General features: G+C 38.6%; 1 protein-coding gene across 6 annotated transcripts in view; it reads left to right on the top strand.

Annotated features, from left to right (window-relative positions):
- Positions 1 to 17,758, top strand: part of wdfy3 (WD repeat and FYVE domain containing 3) — a 62,921-nt gene that overhangs the window by 41,909 nt on the left and 3,254 nt on the right. For 3 of the 6 annotated variants that reach the window (XM_043240085.1, XM_043240082.1, XM_043240086.1), the window contains 35 exons: positions 137 to 257; positions 642 to 859; positions 995 to 1,191; positions 1,579 to 1,713; positions 1,993 to 2,172; positions 2,296 to 2,529; positions 2,638 to 2,737; positions 3,011 to 3,171; positions 4,357 to 4,586; positions 5,400 to 5,509; positions 5,666 to 5,848; positions 6,058 to 6,215; positions 7,466 to 7,543; positions 7,638 to 7,865; positions 8,226 to 8,276; positions 9,298 to 9,466; positions 9,689 to 9,849; positions 10,145 to 10,293; positions 10,656 to 10,776; positions 10,888 to 10,973; positions 11,764 to 11,844; positions 11,930 to 11,984; positions 12,065 to 12,184; positions 12,397 to 12,514; positions 12,597 to 12,703; positions 13,457 to 13,610; positions 13,723 to 13,814; positions 13,943 to 14,155; positions 14,313 to 14,460; positions 14,629 to 14,783; positions 15,303 to 15,461; positions 15,619 to 15,798; positions 16,326 to 16,508; positions 16,607 to 16,697; positions 16,785 to 17,150. In XM_043240085.1, coding sequence (XP_043096020.1) covers positions 137 to 257; positions 642 to 859; positions 995 to 1,191; positions 1,579 to 1,713; positions 1,993 to 2,172; positions 2,296 to 2,529; positions 2,638 to 2,737; positions 3,011 to 3,171; positions 4,357 to 4,586; positions 5,400 to 5,509; positions 5,666 to 5,848; positions 6,058 to 6,215; positions 7,466 to 7,543; positions 7,638 to 7,865; positions 8,226 to 8,276; positions 9,298 to 9,466; positions 9,689 to 9,849; positions 10,145 to 10,293; positions 10,656 to 10,776; positions 10,888 to 10,973; positions 11,764 to 11,844; positions 11,930 to 11,984; positions 12,065 to 12,184; positions 12,397 to 12,514; positions 12,597 to 12,703; positions 13,457 to 13,610; positions 13,723 to 13,814; positions 13,943 to 14,155; positions 14,313 to 14,460; positions 14,629 to 14,783; positions 15,303 to 15,461; positions 15,619 to 15,798; positions 16,326 to 16,508; positions 16,607 to 16,697; positions 16,785 to 17,150 — 5,292 coding nt within the window. The remainder of the gene's footprint in view (positions 1 to 136; positions 258 to 641; positions 860 to 994; positions 1,192 to 1,578; positions 1,714 to 1,992; positions 2,173 to 2,295; positions 2,530 to 2,637; positions 2,738 to 3,010; positions 3,172 to 4,356; positions 4,587 to 5,399; positions 5,510 to 5,665; positions 5,849 to 6,057; positions 6,216 to 7,465; positions 7,544 to 7,637; positions 7,866 to 8,225; positions 8,277 to 9,297; positions 9,467 to 9,688; positions 9,850 to 10,144; positions 10,294 to 10,655; positions 10,777 to 10,887; positions 10,974 to 11,763; positions 11,845 to 11,929; positions 11,985 to 12,064; positions 12,185 to 12,396; positions 12,515 to 12,596; positions 12,704 to 13,456; positions 13,611 to 13,722; positions 13,815 to 13,942; positions 14,156 to 14,312; positions 14,461 to 14,628; positions 14,784 to 15,302; positions 15,462 to 15,618; positions 15,799 to 16,325; positions 16,509 to 16,606; positions 16,698 to 16,784; positions 17,151 to 17,758) is intronic. The other 3 variants (XM_043240084.1, XM_043240087.1, XM_043240083.1) reach the window with 2 other exon arrangements.

The raw sequence follows: 17,758 nt of genomic DNA, 5'->3' as shown, positions 1-17,758 counted from the left end.
CACTAGAAAATCTGCGTATTTCATCTAGACCTAATTATGAGATGTCGTAAAATACCAGGAGCTTAAAAATGTCAAAAAGGTTAGCAGGATCATTCCTCCTTTCAGTGGTTTTCTTCTTCTTCGTGGGTGTTTTCAGGGGCTGATGATGAGTTTGGAGGCCTCTTGTCGTCCAACTTGATTCTTCTGCGGAACAGACTGCTGGACATCCTGCTCAAACAGCTCTTCAGCTGCAAAGAGAAGAACGTTGTTAATGTGCAGTGAGTGATGCTATTTATTAAATCAAAGGTGGATTATTGGACTTCAGAGAGCTACGCTGCATTTTAAAGCATCTGTAACATTGTTATCTAAGCTTTTCTGGTTTAGAACTTATATCTGGGATTGGATACAGATGGAACTGGACACTTTGAATATGTGTCCAAAATGATTTAGTGTAGCCCGAGTGCTTTTATCTCTTATCAGTACACTCAGTATTTGTGTGTGTGTGTGTGTTTATGAAAAATGACAAAGCGCACCATTTGATTGCCTGTAAATTAAACTACACAACTTAACACATAACAAAACAATCTGAATAAAATTGGTAAGATTTACCTTCAAATGAATCACCTCCAAACTAAAATTTGCCTTTATGCTCCCTCCCACAGGGCTTGCGAAGAACTTGTGCGCACCTTGGGTTTTGATTGGTTGCTGATGTTTATGGAAGAACACATTCACTCCAGTACGGTGACGGCAGCTCTCTTAATCTTGGTGGTGTTGCTGAGTAACCAATCCATCCTGAGCCGGTTTAAAGAGGGCCTGTCTGGAGGAGGATGGCTGGACCACACTGACTCTGTGCTCACTAATAAAATTGGCACTGTTCTGGGTGAGAAAGAGAACGAATCATATTAGATTTCACATGCATTTTTAGTTGAACACTTCTATAAATATACGGTATAAGAATGATAACAATAACCAAGTATTTAGTACTGTAAAAATTTTTGCTCTTATATCCTTTTAGGTTTTAACGTAGGCCGCAGCGCAGGAGGCAGATCAACATTGCGGGAAATCAACCGAGATGCCTGTCATTTCCCAGGATTCCCTGTGTTGCAAACTTTACTGCCCAAACACACCAATGTCCCAGAGATTTACTTCATGCTTATGGCCCTTTTCCTCCAGCAGCCAATCACAGAGCTGCCTGACAGCCTGCAGGTACATGTCAGTATGCACAACTTTTTTCCCTACTAATCAAACTTCAATGACACGCTTTGTGTGTTTTGTTATCATGAATGACCTAGCAGTTAGCTTTCTTTCTTTCTTTCTTTCTTACTATCTTTCAGTTTTCAACTGTTTTTTTTAAAGTCACATGCTCCTACTAGTTAACTATACTAGTAATAAATTGTCTTCGCTTTACCATCCATTCAGTCATGCATGGGTTATATAATATATGTGTAGCACTGTTTAAATATATTACATTAAATGTAATGCATTAATATTATTATTTCATAAAAGCTGAATACAGTTTAATAATTTGTATAAATACATTTTAATAATAATAATAAATAAATTATTTATTAAATAAGTTATCCCCATCTCCTTACACAGTTCGACCTGGACTCTATCTGGACATTTATATTTGGAGTCCCAGCCTCCAGTGCTACAGTAGTGGGCTCCATTCACAACATGTGCACTGAAGCAGCATTCCTGCTTCTTGCAATGCTTCGCAGCATGCTCAACCTGGTGAGTCTCCAAGCTGCCTGCTTTAGAAATGTGCATCCCAGGAGCAACTGTTGGCATTGGGTTTCATTTGGTGGTTTATCAAAGGTTTTTTACTACAGCTGATAAATTCTGAATGAAATGGGAAATTAGTGACAAACCGGTGCTCAAAGTGAAACATAATGTTACTATTTTATGTTAAGATGAATTGTTTTACGGCAGATACCACAAAATGCAGGTTATTGTCAGGACCACAGATCCTGAGACAACGGAAGCTAAAATTTCTCTTTATCTAACCCACAGCCTTGGCAGTCGGAGGAGGAGGGTTCCTGGCTGAGAGAATATCCCATCACACTCATGCAGTTTTTCCGTTACCTCTATCACAACATCTCAGATCTGGCACCCATGTGGCACAGCCCAGACTTCCTGTGTACACTTGCTGCTACAGTTTTCCCTTTCAATATACGGCCTTACTCTGAGATGGTACGCTATTGTTCTCTTTGTTTGCTGTCTTTTGTTTATTCAGACCTTTTAGAATTTGTCCTTTTTGATGTTTCCGTCTCAATTGGAGTTGGTTATGTGATAAAAATGTCTTGTTTTCCTCAGGTGAGTGATTTGGATGATGAAGCAAGCTCACCCACAGAAGAGTTCAAAGCCTTTGTGACAGATACAGGCATGAACCGTAGCCAGTCAGAATACTGTAATGTAGGCAATAAAACCTACTTGACCAACCACCCAGCCAAGAAGTACGTCTTCGACTTCATGAGGGTCCTCATCATGGACAACCTGTGTATGACACCTGCCAGCAAACAGACACCCATCATTGATCTTCTGCTAGAGGTGAGACCATCTCGGATATCTACTAAATCGCATTTCATTTGTCAGTGATGATGAATGAATCCACAGAATCTGTTCTTGTCATTCACTAACTTTTCCCTTTGTCCTCAGGCCTCACCAGAGCGCTCAACCAGGACTCAGCAGAAAGAGTTTCAGTCCTACATTCTAGACAGTGTGATGGAGCAGCTTCTGGCAGCAGATGTTCTGTTGGGTTAGTTGCATCCCAATCATCAGGTTTAGCTCAGAAAATTGATCAGCAATTAACCAAAATTGAAATTGAATGCTGTCATTTACTAGCTGCCATTATTAAGTGGTGTGGTTTGTCAGTGTAAACTAGTCACAATATATGCGAAAACTGGTAAGAAATGACCATATTTTAGTGGGTCTCAGTATTTTTTATCCAAAGTTTCCCAAAGTCCCTTAAAGTCTGTTGTCCAACAAAATAATTACAAATCTTGCGTGTGTGGCTCTGTCTTCTCAACAGGTGAGGAGGCATCCTTGCCAATAACGACAGGAGGAAGTTACCAGGTCCTGGTCAACAATGTGTTCTACTTCACACAGCGTGTAGTGGATAAGCTTTGGCAAGGCATGTTCAACAAAGAGTCCAAGCTCGTGGTGGATTTCATAGTTCAGCTGATCACCCAGGTGAGCTCAAGCCTATGATCGCACAATGCAGGTTCCACACTTAAAGTAATATTTAAATAAAAATGTTCACTCCCAAGCCATCCTAGTTTTATATAGGATCTTTCGCATGGCAGGAACTGTTTTATAGTACCCAAACTGGAACTACTCACTTTGGGGTGTTCGCACTACAGGAACTAAGATTTTAGTTCCATGGAACTTTGGAGCAACTAAGCTCCAACTTCCTGGAACTATCGGTGATGTAAGTTTAAGCTGACTGGCTAAATGTGTACAAAAACGCCCTCACCCGCCACAATTTAAAACACAGCATGAACATGCGGCCGGCAAAAAGGAAGTAAGAAATATTTTATGCAAAATCGTCCCAGTATTTTAGTACTCTTAGTACTTTTAGTTCTGGAACTAAAGCGGTGCTAAAGACCCTTGTGACTTTCTTCTTTCAGATGAACACAGTTAGGGTTTTTTTAAAAAAATTATCTTGGCTTATCCAAATATTAAATAGTTAAAAGTAAATTGTGTGGGTAATTTTCATTTTTGGGTGAACTATTTGTTCAATAACAATTATTCTTTCATACCAGCTGCATCAAAACATGTACACCCTAAACAAGGGCTCATAGGGCCTGTTTACACATGGTCATTTTATGCATTTTCAGTGATAGGGTATTTTTTCTTAAATTGTATTACTCTTTTTATTATATTCTTGATTAAATAAATGCAGGCTAGGAAACCACAATTTACTTTAAGAACCATAAGAGACTTAACCCAAGCATTTGAATGGCAATGTAAATTTAAACAAACCAAATGTTCAAAATTTAAATACACTTAAAAGCATATTATAAGCAATCTTAGCCACCACAGTTATCTTTTTATTAAACAGTTTTACAGTAGATGTTTCATTAAACATTGAAAAAATGATTTAGCTGCCATCCATTTAAGAAATATTTAGTTTATTGTTATTATATTACAAATTAAAAAAAAAACTTTCTCTGTCTCTCTTTCTCTCTCTCTCTCTCTCTCTCTCTCTCTCTCTCTCTCTCTCTCTCTCTCTCTCTCTCTCTCTCTCTCTCTCTCCTTCGTTCTTTTACATTCCTCATGTGCAGGACTTATGTAGCATTCCTATGTGACTTGCGTGACTGGTGGTTTCTTAACAAATCTGCTTTTCTTATTTTCTTTTTTTCTGTCCCACAACAGTCCAAACGGCGATCACAGGGTTTGTCTCTGGATTCAATCTACCATTGTCTGAACCGAACAATTCTCTACCAGCTCTCAAGACCACACAAAACGGTCCCGCAGCAGGTCACCCTGCTGGATTCTCTACGTGTGCTGACGGTAAACCGAAACCTCGTGCTGGGACCCGGCAATCATGACCAGGAGTTTGTGGCTTGTCTGGCCCACTGCTTGATCAACCTGCACACGGGGAGGTGAGAGAGACACAGAGGTGGAATAATGTTTTCAGGCACTTCACATGAAATCAAGGGTATATGAATCTAGAGTATGCAGATGTTTGGTTTTAAATTACAGGGATGGATAGATAAGTATTTTTAGATATATTTTTCATTTGGGTGTAGTGTGAAATGAATAAAAAAGTAAATGCATAAAAACATTTAGGTAAATGGTAGACATATGAGGTGTGAAAAACATTTACATGTATAGTTATGTTTGAGCTCTGAAATAAGTACATTTAGATAGATCTGCCGTCAGTATGCATAGTAAATAATGAAAATAAATGGTGATGGTTTTATAGAATTATGTATGAGCAGTCAAAAATGAATAATTCCTCTTCACGGTCTCAGGACCATTTGTGATTGTGTGCTGTTGTGAGTCACTGTGAGAGGCTTGAGGAGGAGGTTTATGTTGTCATGACTCTGTATCCAGGCTGACTCAGAAGTTTGGCTTCAGAGAGACTGAGAAATGAGAGCGGCTCAGAGACAGTGAGCAGAATCACATTAGTGTGTAGTGCTGCTACTCTGAGTCCCTGTGCTCTGCTGGTACAGGAAGATCAATAACTTCAACTGATTTGATTTTGAGCGACTGATGTGCTGAAATGATAGTTCATTATTCTTGCTGTTTGCATTATAGCATTCAAACGAATAATATTGACCAACTGAAGAATGTTCACATGGTGCAGCACTGATAAAGCAATGGCCAAAATACCTTGGCGTCTTCAGATGTACGAGAATGGTTTGCTGTATCGCTGTGCCACAGTTCAACATCGATTTCATGTTCCCTTACAGTAGTGTGGAGGGCTTTGGTTTGGAGGCAGAAGCCAGAATGACCACCTGGCATGTCGCGGTTCCTTCTGAGAACGAGTCGGACAGTGTCCAGAGCCAGGATGTTAGCGAAGGTTGTTCTTTTTCTTTCTTTTTTTCTTTTACATTTTTGCAAACAAAGTGTGTAGTTTATTAAAGCATGTGGTTTTCATTCTTAAAGCACCCCACAAACCCTTATAACAACAGTTATTGACATCAAACTTACTCTTCCCTTTTGTTGTGATTGTCAGGTCGTCAGTTGCTACTTAAGGCAGTGAATCGTGTGTGGACGGAGCTCATGCACAGTAAGCGGCAAATGCTGGAGGACATTTTTAAAGTGTCTCTACCAGTCAATGACCGAGGACATGTGGACATAGCCACTGCTCGACCTGCTTTAGAGGAACCTGCGGCTAAAAGTTGGCAGAACCACCTGGGTGAGGAAACATCCAGTCACACACGCTCATTTTTTGTTTTTTTAAATCAGATTCTCCCACATAGTTTAATTTTAGCAGCTTGTTGCTAGCACACTCTGTCCGGTGTCTTTGTCACTCTGCTTATTTTTTTCTTGTTAAATATTTTTTGCAGTTTTTCCCCATACTCTCATTTCTCTTACTGTGTTGAACCTTGTCCGTTTTGCTTCTAGTCCATGAGAAGAAATGCATCAGCAGAGGTGAAACCATTGCCCCAGCGAATCAGTCTAAACTGTCACGAGTCAGCAGTGGCTTTGGTTTGTCCAAACTTACTGGCTCCCGTCGCAGCAAAAAGGAAAGTGGAATGAACAAGAACAATCTTTCTGCACAGGTAACTGTCAAAATGCATCTATCTAGACCTGCATCTGTCTTTGGGTGTTCCACCTGGATCACTTCTTGGTCCAACCCTTTTTTCATCTATACATGTAGATTTTGGGATCCATTCTTGGGCAATAAAATATGAATTGTAATTTCTACTTGAGTTTTATTTAAACTGTACCTTTCTCTTAAAGTTTGAAGACTATACATCATTTGTGATAGGAAAAGTAACGTGGAAGATCTTGATGAAGATGTTTATTGCAGCATAGCAGTGGCAATATACATGTAGTACTTTGGGTTCAACAAGTCAGAATGAACTCAAAATATCTTAAGCTCACACCTTTTATACATATTTCATATTTAGAGTTTATAATTCATATTTAGTTTACTACCCTTAATGCAAATGGCACCCGTTGCAACAAATGTCTGTATGTTAATTAGGTTCTAACACCCCTTTGTCTGAGGTGGTGTTCAACACCCTCTTTCATTCTAAAATGGCTGACCATTTGCTCAGGATGTAATCATCCCAAAACAACATAACTGTTGACTTACTTCTTCCCTATAATAATTAAGCCTTTTTGAGAAATGAGCAATATCAAACATATATTGTGGAGTGGAATCTGGGTCAAGGCAGACTGTAGACTATATCAAATCATTAAATTAGGATGAGGCTGAGTTTATTATATTTGGGAATAGACTCCCTGAGAAAGAACTAATTAAGAGTTATGGGCTATTGTTGTTGAACATGCATGGAGACTTTTAACTAATAGCAGAAAATGGCATCTTATCAAACTTGTCAAAATTCATTGATTACCTGTTAATTATAGAATCCAATACAAGGTTTTAATGTTTGTTAACAGAACATTGAGGTTCTGATATAAAGGACATTCTTTTTCCTTACCAGTCTGAACTTCATTTGCTACTTAACTGGTCCACAGTTTTGTTTAAAGCACAATAGAGACTGCACCTTTTCAGTTGTGACTCCTGCACTTTGAAATGCCTTGCTGAGGTTCATTAAACATTCATCAATTATTAACTTTTTTAAAAGGGAACTTAAAGACTTGTTTATTTAGTTTTGGTTATACTTGTTTTTTAATATTAGGGTTAATTATCTCAGTACAGGACTTTGGTCCATTCTTAAGGTTTTGAAAGAGTTTTATATATAAATTGTATTAAGTTGAAAATAACCTGTCACGGCTGTGGAAGTGATTTCACAGCTGATCTTATGGAAGTTTGTGCTCATGTTATTTTGACTGTCCACAGGAAACATTTCAGTGGATGTTCACACACATTGCTGTGGTCCGGGACTTGGTAGCAATGCAGTACAAGGAGCATCAAGAGGTAACTCTTCAGTTTTTAAACGTATGTGATTTGAAGTGGAATGACTTCTACAAAAAAGTGATTTTGATGCAAACATGCATTTGCTTTCTCACAGAGACAGCAGAATGCGCTGAAGTATGTGATGGATGAGTGGGCAGGGATTGAATATGAGCTGCTTCGTGAGAGGGGCCTCTGGGGGCCTCCTATTGGCTCCCACCTGGACAAGTTTCAATTGGACATGACTGAGGGACCCTGTAGAATGAGGAAGAAGATGGTTCGGAACGACATGTTTTATATTCATTATCCCTATGTGCCTGACCCTGAGCCCAACGCAAGCATTCAGGTAAATTTTTTTTCTTTTAATATTTCAGTTTAAGGGCGGTACATGTTATGTATTGCATATTAGCAAAATCTGGTTGCCTGAAATAGAAAATAAACGTACTTAATAAAACAATTTAGTTTAATCTTATTTTACCACATTAACTGAAACAACGCTATTGAATTTGCCTATAGTCTCAGTGAAAGTCAGCATGTTTGTAGCTCTAATGGTGGATAATCTGCTCTGAATGAATCTTTTGTAAACTCTCAAACTTTTTGCCATATTTGCCAACATTAGCCATATGATGGTAATGACTTCACATAAGAAGCCTGAAATGCAAACACAATGCTCCTCTTGCCTTATTACCCATTTTTCCCTTTTCAGAATCAATCACAGGTGCCATTAATGGGTGCAATGGTTAACATACCAGTCCAGGTACAAACTGAAGTGTGCCTAAACTACAGTCTTACTGTACCCCCTCAAATATCTGCATTGCCACATTAGATGTGAAATAAATGTCCCAAACCTTTTGCATTTTTCCGTTACATGATCAGGAGGCGTATGTGGATTGATCCCTCTACAGAATGCTTAAACCACTGTTTGGAGATGTTTTTTCATTCCTGTTGTAAATGTTCCATACACAGGGAAACCTCTAGAAAAATTGGTTTAGGACAGCTCCATCCCTCCCATTTGCTAATCCCTTATAATTATTTTTTTTTTTTTTAGAATGTGAAGTAGTAAAATATTCAGACTGAATGTTGCATGCTGCTGTTATAACCCACTAATTATTGGTATTGGCACTACTGGCACCAAACTGAGCTGCAAAAATAAAGACTGTTTCACATACTTAACACATCTTCCATTGTTCAGCAAACAGATAGTGTAGACCCGCCCTAAACTCCTTCTATTGGTTGAGCCAGTCTCACTACATCTGGCCCACTTGGGTCACTCAAACAAACGGATCACAGTTCTGTTTTCTGTTGCCAGTTGTTTGGAAATTATACAATTCCTAGATGTAGATATGTCCTTGTTATATAGATGTAGTAGGAATTTGATACACACCATGCAGATGCCTTTTCTCTCTAAAATCAACATTGAAATATGCATACAGTTCCAGTTAAAAAGTTTGGTCACATGACTGAATTGTTGTGTAATCCTGAAAACCTGCTGATCTTACATTGTGTTTGAATGCTGCGAATTTGAATTGTGGGTGAATATTAATTGTTTAGCTATTAATTGTGCACTAAACGTTAGTTGACAGTGTGAGATTTTCTTAAGGAGTAATGAACACAAGCCTAAACTGTGTTTGCATGCCTCTGACTGCATCTTGCTGCTACTGACTTCCAAAATGTTATTTTTATTATAAAAGTTGTATTGGGTTTATCGTGACTAATATAATTGGAAAAGAATAGTTAACAAAAGCTAAATCAAAAAAATTAAATTTCAACTTTTCCAGAAACCGGCACGCTACAGACGAGCAATAAGCTACGACAGTAAGGAGTATTACATGAGGCTGCTGTCAGGGAACCCGGGGATGTACCAGCACTCCATAGAGCAGAACACAGAGGGAGAGACCACACAGCAGGAGCCTGAACATGGAGAGGACACCATCGCAAGGGTCAAAGGTCATTTTAACATAATAGTGCTCTCTATTACATAAAAAAGGAACTACATGAAAAATACTACATGAAACAATCACTATTAATAATACAATTATTTGTTTTCACCTCTTGAAACTAAATAGACAAACTGGCTTCTGAATGATATAACTAATCTAACTAAACTAATGAGCATGTGATCATTTTAGTGTTTTATGCATTGACTCAGTGTACTGTGTTGTGTTTTAGGTCTTGTTAAGGCCCCTTTAAAGCGGTCCCGTTCTACAGCGGATGGAGCTGACGAGGACAGTCAAGACCAGCTGCAGGAGCTGCTGGAGTCGGGAGCTATGGACGAGGAGCAGAAAACCGACAACACCACACTGCTCCGCCTGCTGGAGGAGGGAGAGAAGGTCTGGAGCACACCACAGCTGCACATCTGCCAGTCACTGCTAGTCACTGTTGTCAACTCAACAATGTGGCTTTGGAAACTTGAGTGAACGCTTTCTAATCTGTAGCTTTGCATTGATTTCTTATTTAACAGCAGTTAGTCATTTACTTCTCACATTATTATCCTCCATCTATATGAGAGGAAATAATTAACAATATCTGTCTGGGTGGATGATTAGGTTTATTTAGCTTTTTAATTTTTAACTGATTGATATGAATCATGTACTGACAATGTGTTTGTCATGTGTGTTCGGATAGATCCAGCACATGTACCGCTGTGCTCGAGTTCAGGGTCTGGACACCAGTGAAGGGCTGCTCTTGTTTGGCAAAGAACATTTCTATGTGATTGACGGCTTCACAATGACGGTCACCAGAGAGATTAGAGACATTGAGACACTCCCTGCAAAGTAAGTATTTATTTTTGCTCTTCAAAAAAATGACACAGATTCACTTGTAGCAGATCATCTGGTATCTGTCTGTCTCTCTTCCATTTCTTTGAATATTCTTTTCTGTTTCTTAGAATTTCTGTTTCTTATAAATGTTACAAATCTGGTAACTTTTTTTTATAAAAAAACCCCCAAAAACCTAAGCCTTGATATTTCCCATTAATTAACCTACAATTCAGTGTATGTATCCATTCTGTGGTTATTTCTAAATAATTAGAATGTATTAATGATAATTGTCTTAATCATTTAATTGGCTCATTTAAAAGTCATTTGGTGGAATTTCGCCGAGACCCCCGATTGAGAATTTTTTGTGACATTTGCAGTATGCATGAGCCGATCATCCCTCGAGGGGCCCGTCAGAGCAAGAGTCAGCTGAAACGAACCTGTAGCATCTTTGCTTACGAAGACATCAGAGAGGTGCACAAGCGTCGCTACCTGCTTCAGGTGGGCAAACAAACTGTTTGGTTTGATTCTTTGCTCTGACCCAAATTACACACTAGGCAGCTTTCATGTTAATGGCAGTAATGAAGTTATGCTTTGCTGTCGTCATCACAGCCCATGGCAGTAGAAGTGTTTTCCGGAGATGGACGAAATTATCTGTTGGCTTTCCAAAAAGGAGTCCGGAACAAAGTATACCAAAGGTATTGTAAACACTGATGCCTTATAATGCAGCATCCCACTAGATCACCCAAGACCGCACTGTTCTGGCTGTTAATGTCACACTTTCTGACAATTTTAGATAAAATCTTGACCTCTTCTGTCTAATGTTGTCACTCTCAGCATTTATGAAATTAGAAGGGTGACAAACTAAATAAATTCCTCTGACATTTCCATTCCCCATTTTGGCAGCGAATCATTCGAGCACACAACACATGGAGTAACTGTACCCATTATGTGTGTTTGAAGTGTCTTTTGCTTATTGTGGCTGCATTTTAGTAAAAATACTGTAAATACCATAACACTGAAATAATTTTTGAATTAATAATTTAAAATTTGCTTTAGTCCTCTAATTGCAAAGATGAATTTTCATCAGCTCCTACTGGTTTTAGTGTCTCATAATTGAATCATTGCAGTATCCTGATATCAAACCTGATATATATCCTGAGAAAACATCAGTGATAAAACTAATAGAAAAGAAACAAGCGATTTATTTTTTTCTAAGGACTTGAATAGAAAGTTTCATCATTTACTCAACCTCTTGTAAACCTTTTCGAGTTGCTTTCTTCTGTTGAGCACAAAAGGGTTTTTTCATCTTTTGTGTTTAGCAGAAGAAAGACACTTATACTTTTGTTTTTGAAAAGCTATCCTTACTATTGCTAAAACATATTAACCCCCCCCCACCTCAAATAAAAGGGGAAAAATAGTTTTTAATAGTAATTTAATTATTTCCGAAAAATACTTGGTTACTGAAAGCCAAATTTTGTGTTCTAGGTTCCTGGCAGTTGTTCCTTCACTAGCTGACAGCTCGGAATCCGTCTCCGGGCAACGTCCCAACACCAGTGTGGAACAAGGGTATGTTACCCTCAAGATTATAAAGGGTTTTTTTTAGAGATAATTTGCCAAATTGATTAAAATATGCGTGTTTCTTGGTAAATAGGTCTGGTCTTCTCAGTACGCTGGTCGGCGAGAAGTCAGTGACCCAAAGATGGGAGGTGCGGTACCTTTATTTTAAGGTTTTTGTCTGTTTTGTTTTCTTGTTCGCTGTTTCTTATGAAAGACTATTTATTTGCAGAGAGGTGAAATCAGTAATTTCCAGTACTTGATGCATCTCAACACACTGGCTGGCAGGTCATATAATGACCTGATGCAGTATCCCGTCTTTCCATGGATTCTCGCAGACTTTGACTCCGAGGTACAAACTTCTTTTCGATTATTCCTTGTAGGAAGTCCTACAGCACAAAATGTTTAAAAACCACAGTGTTTCAAAATTCAGATCTTCTGTCAGCAGGTGTCCGTATATTGGCATTCTGTTTGGGGAATTTTTTATCAGTTTTCAGCTTTTCTTTTGCAGTCGGAGCTTCAGCTTTCCAAGTATAAAATCTAGATTTTTTTTCTTCTCTATAGGAACTGGACCTCAACAATCCAAAGACATTCAGAAACTTATCCAAACCCATGGGGGCTCAGACAGATGACAGACTGATCCAATACAAGAAAAGATTTAAAGACTGGGAGGATCCTAATGGTGAGCAAGAGACCCGTTTGATGATCTGTTAGCTGTTCATGTTATGCTGAGAGTTTCTAAACAAGTTTTTGTTTCTTTGCAGGCGAGACTCCAGCATATCATTACGGCACTCATTATTCCTCAGCAATGATTGTGGCCTCATATCTGGTCAGAATGGAGCCGTTCACGCAGATCTTTCTCAGGCTTCAGGTTAGTCCTACTTGGCCTGCTCTTTTCTTCATTTATTGCTTTCTTCTCTTTACACTAGGTTTTAGCTGTTGTTTAAAGTTTTTCATTTCACATTTATTACTCGGACAAACCTGGCCAGATTGGACAGATTGGTCTTGATCTGGGCAGTTCTTTTATTCTTTAACATCCCTTTTTATAGTGGTGGAAATATATTTTGCAACAAATGTTACTAAATAAATCATCCACAGTCAAAATCGAAAAAACAAACAAAACTGGGAGAGCAGACTGGAGACCAGCTGTCTCTGCAAAAGGCATCACATTTTCCACACCCACACAAATATTTAGTGTTTTTTTTTTTGTCTCCATCCAAAGCTACTGTTTTCAAAAATTAATAAAAACAAGAAGAGGTTGTTATTAAAGGACAGTGAAGGTCTTTTCACAACAAAAACAATAGCTTTAATGATAATTATATTAGTGTCCACAACAATAATGTTCTCTTTTGTTAAAAGTTCATGTTGTCTGCTGCTTTAAATGCTCAAGCTCTTCTGATCCTGATGGGCTTTCGATGTTGTTAGTATCCATCTGGAGGAGAACAAAAAATATATAGTTCTTCTGCCTTTATACCTCTGAAGTAGACCTTTCTTTTTTCATATAATTAAAAACAATTATTAAAACTTTATAGTTATAGTTATTATCCCTAGTGCGAACAGCCGATCTAGTTTAAAGAAAGATTGAAGCTGTTGGATATATGTAAGTTTCATTCTGTGTTTTTAGGGAGGACATTTTGATCTGGCTGACCGAATGTTTCACAGCGTACGAGAGGCTTGGCTCTCTGCTTCCAAACACAACATGGCTGATGTGAAGGAGCTCATTCCGGAGTTCTTCTACCTCCCTGAGTTCCTGCTCAATTCAAACAACTTCGATCTTGGTAAGGACAAGATTGACATCTAGCTTGATCTGTACCCTAAATACAATCTCTATCTCTCTATTTTTCTATTTTTTCAATATGAGTGTGTTATTTGATCAATCTTTTTTTAAAGGGAGTAAACAGAACGGCACCAAGCTTGGAGATGTGATTTTGCCTCCGTGGGCAAAAGGAGATCCAAGAGAGTTTATCAGGGTTCACAGAGAGGTAATTGACATCAAAATGCAAAATAATTATACCTTGAAAAAGCCAAAGAGCTCTATGAGTTGTTAATAAATGAAAGGCACTTTCAGAAACCGGTTCATAACCACTAATGACTGTGTGTGTGTTTTCAGGCTTTGGAGTGTGACTATGTCAGCGCCCATCTGCATGAATGGATCGACCTGATCTTTGGTTACAAGCAGCAGGGTCCTCCAGCAGTGGAAGCGGTCAATGTCTTCCACCATCTCTTCTATGAGGGCCAGGTGGACATCTACAACATTAATGACCCACTTAAAGAAACCGCTACCATTGGGTTCATCAACAACTTTGGCCAGATCCCAAAACAGGTTTGCAGTTTCATTGCTAAAAATGTCAGTGTTTAACCTGCTCATACTTAAGGAAAACTGACTTTATATTTCTACTAAACACCAACTTGACACCAACTTGTTAAAAGTCATTAAAAAGAAAGTGTTCAGGTTAACCTTTGTGTTTCTTCTCTTTTAGCTTTTCAAGAAGCCTCATCCTCCTAAGCGAGTGCGCAGTAAGTCGAACGGAGAGGTACCTGGTGTACCTGTTACACTCAACTCCAGCTTAGACAAAATCTTCTTCCATCATCTAGACAACTTGCGGCCCTCTCTCACCCCTGTCAAAGGTAATGCAAATTAGATGGAGGTATACAGTGATTGATCTCTGTGATCATCACAGAGTATGCAATGCCAAAGTCAGATCAACAGTTTTTTCATGTAGATTTGATTTGTTACAACTTGCCATACAGTGGAGCCAATGTTAATGAGCTCTGCGTGTGTCGTGTGTTTTACAGAGCTGAAGGAGCCAGTGGGTCAGATAGTGTGCACTGACAAGGGCATTCTGGCTGTTGAGCAGAACAAGGTGTTGGTTCCTCCTGCCTGGAATAAAAACTTTGCCTGGGGCTACGCAGACCTTAGCTGTCGCCTCTCCAACTATGAATCTGACAAGGTTATTAGCAACATATAAGTTCTTCTGTTTGCTCATGTTTTCAGCATCTGCTATGAACGACTGTCAGACCCTGAAATGAATTTGGGAAAAGAGCATCTGCAAAACTGCAGATATTCATAAATACACTACATTTGAAGAGTTTAGCTTATAGGTTATATGATGTTTTTTAACAGAACATTTTCACCAGGTAAATATTCTGAAATAGTATTAAAATAGAAAATCGTTATTTTCAAGTTTAAGTTCGATTTTGAACTGTAACTTATGGCTGTGATTTTAGCAGCCATTATTTCAGTCTGCTATGTCACAGTGGAAATCATTCTAACTTGATTTGGTGCTTGAGAAAGCATTTATTGTCATAAATATGCTGAAACCTTGAAATGTTTTTTAAATGTTATTTTCAGCCTTCCGTATGAGCTAATTAAGAGACAGCAAAGTATAAGCTTGTGGTTTTGATTGATTCTGTGCATATAGTTTTCTGTATTGGTTGTCTGATGTTCGTGTGTCGTGTTCGTCTAACAGGCGGTTGTAGTATATGAGGGCCTGTCTGAGTGGGGGCAGATCCTGTGTGCTATCTGCCCCAATCCTAAACTGGTCATTACTGGAGGATTAAGCACTGCTATCTGTGTGTGGGAGACCGGGACTTCCAAGGAGAAAGCCAAGAGCCTCACACTCAAACAGGTTTGTTTTATATTTGTTTAAATGCTGCTTGATATTTATAATTTAGTTTTTTTTAAAATGACATTTTTCTTTTAGATTTGTTTGCTACACCTATCTGTTATTTAAAGAAATAATTTTATTTAATTGTAATGTTTTGTACATATGTTCATATTTCCAGGCTCTTCTGGGCCACACAGATGCAGTTACATGTCTCACAGCCTCATCAGCTTACCACATCATCGTGAGTGGCTCTCGGGACCGTACATGCATCATTTGGGACCTGAATAAGCTGTCTTTCGTCACCCAGCTGAGGGGACATCGGGCTCCCGTCTCAGCTCTCTGCATCAACGAGCTTACTGTGAGTCAACAATAATTCAGGCAGAATTCAAACCAGTGTTGTGTAAGCTACATTCAAATTTCCTTTCAGCCATTTAATAAGCACCATTTGCATTGTATGGGTTATTAAAACTTCATTATTGAGATTGTTAAATATGTATACATATAAAAAGAATGTATTTTTGTTATTGTTATTACCATTACTATTTTTTTTTGTTACTCAGAAAACTATTTGGAATAGTTCTTAGCATTTTGGTTAGTTTATTGGGGCATTAAAAATGTAATGAATTTTATATTATGAAAATATGTTACAATTTTAATCTTTGCCAGCTCATCAAACTTTTTTGGTATGAAGTTAAATTGGTCTTTTCATCAAGCTTTCTACACTCTTTACTTCCACGCTCTTTACTGTTTAAAAATGACTGGAGAAAAAAAAAGATTTGAAAAGCAATTAATTTCTACTTAAGGAGTAACTAATTACTAATTTGGAAAAGAAAGAGCCTCCTGATTTAAATTCTCTGAATAAAACCTTAGCGTTTCTGTGTGTAGGGTGATATAGTGTCCTGTGCTGGCACCTACATCCATGTGTGGAGCATCAATGGAAGTCCTATTGCCAGCGCCAACACTTTCACCGGCCGCAGCCAACAAATCCTCTGCTGCTGCATCTCAGAGATGAATGAGTGGGACACACAGAATGTTATCGTCACGGGACACTCCGATGGTGTAGTCAGGGTAATGGTCTTCTCCTTAATTTACCTTTTTTATTTTCAATCTGTGTCTTTTTAAGTGTCAACAGATAACGGTTCTTGACAAATGGCTTTATCTTGCAGTTCTGGAGAATCGAGTTCCTTCAAGTCCCAGAAACCCCTGCTCCAGAGCCTGTGGAGCCCCCTGATGTGCCAGACTGCTGTGGAGAGATTGGTAAAAATGACTTTTGGCATAACGACATAAAACAGCATTTTCTTCTGATCTTGTCAGGTTAAATAACCTCAAGCCTTGTTCTTCCAGAGGGTCGTGATGCTCCAGAGGATGACAGCAGTGAGTCTGAAGGAGAGGAAACCAGCCTCAGTCAGGACCCTAAACCTCGGACCTCAAACAGCCAGCCCAGCAGCACGGTCCACAGACCCAAACCTCGCACCGGAGCCTCCTGGTCGGTGGACAGCAGCTCTGATGACTCCCGCCGCTGGTCGGACACACTCAGTATTGATGAGAAGGACGGCTTTGTTTTTGTAAACTACTCCGAGGGCCAGATTCGACCGGGAGTTCCCTCGCAGCCACATACTCAGCCGCTCTCAGCACCCTCGCATGGACCAGTACCACAGCCTCTTCAGCCCAGCACTATGGAGGCTCGGTCGTACAACAAGCTCAAACCAGGTGGAGTGCATAAAAACAAGTCATGTCATTTACTGTTTGCTTGTTTTGTTTTTTTGCATGTGATTCTAATTTAATTCTATTTTAGTTGGTTTGCTGATTGAATTAATATATGGTTTGTTAGGATAGAACACTATTTGGCTGAAAAACTACTATTTGTAAATCTTTCAGATTGTCCAAATGAAGTTCTTAGCAATGCGTATTACTAATCATTAATGAGGTTTTAATATATTTACAGTTAAAAATTCATTAAACATGATCTTTACTTCATATCCTAATGATTTTTGGCATTTTGACCTATACATAACATCATTGTCCGTTGCTACAAATATACCTATGCTGCTTATGACTGGTTTTGTTGTCAGGGGTCATATATAGGGTCATAATAAATAATATTTTTATCAATTTCATACAATAATTAATTTTTAAAAATGTAATTTATTTCCTTGTAATAAAACACATTTTCATTGCGATTTATACAATCTGAAACACAGTTTACGTAAATGGATGTAAATCAAAGTTGAAGTAAATGCTTGATTTGAATTTGATCAGAATTATAATTCGTACGTTTCAGAAGTGCGGCGTTTAAGTTTTGCATTTGCACTGTCATT

The sequence above is a fragment of the Puntigrus tetrazona genome, chromosome 5, assembly GCF_018831695.1.
Source record: "Puntigrus tetrazona isolate hp1 chromosome 5, ASM1883169v1, whole genome shotgun sequence".
Classification (NCBI taxonomy): Eukaryota; Metazoa; Chordata; class Actinopteri; order Cypriniformes; family Cyprinidae; genus Puntigrus; species Puntigrus tetrazona.
The sequence above is the reverse complement of the archived record's forward strand: the minus strand, read 5'-3'. Positions and strand labels throughout refer to the sequence as shown.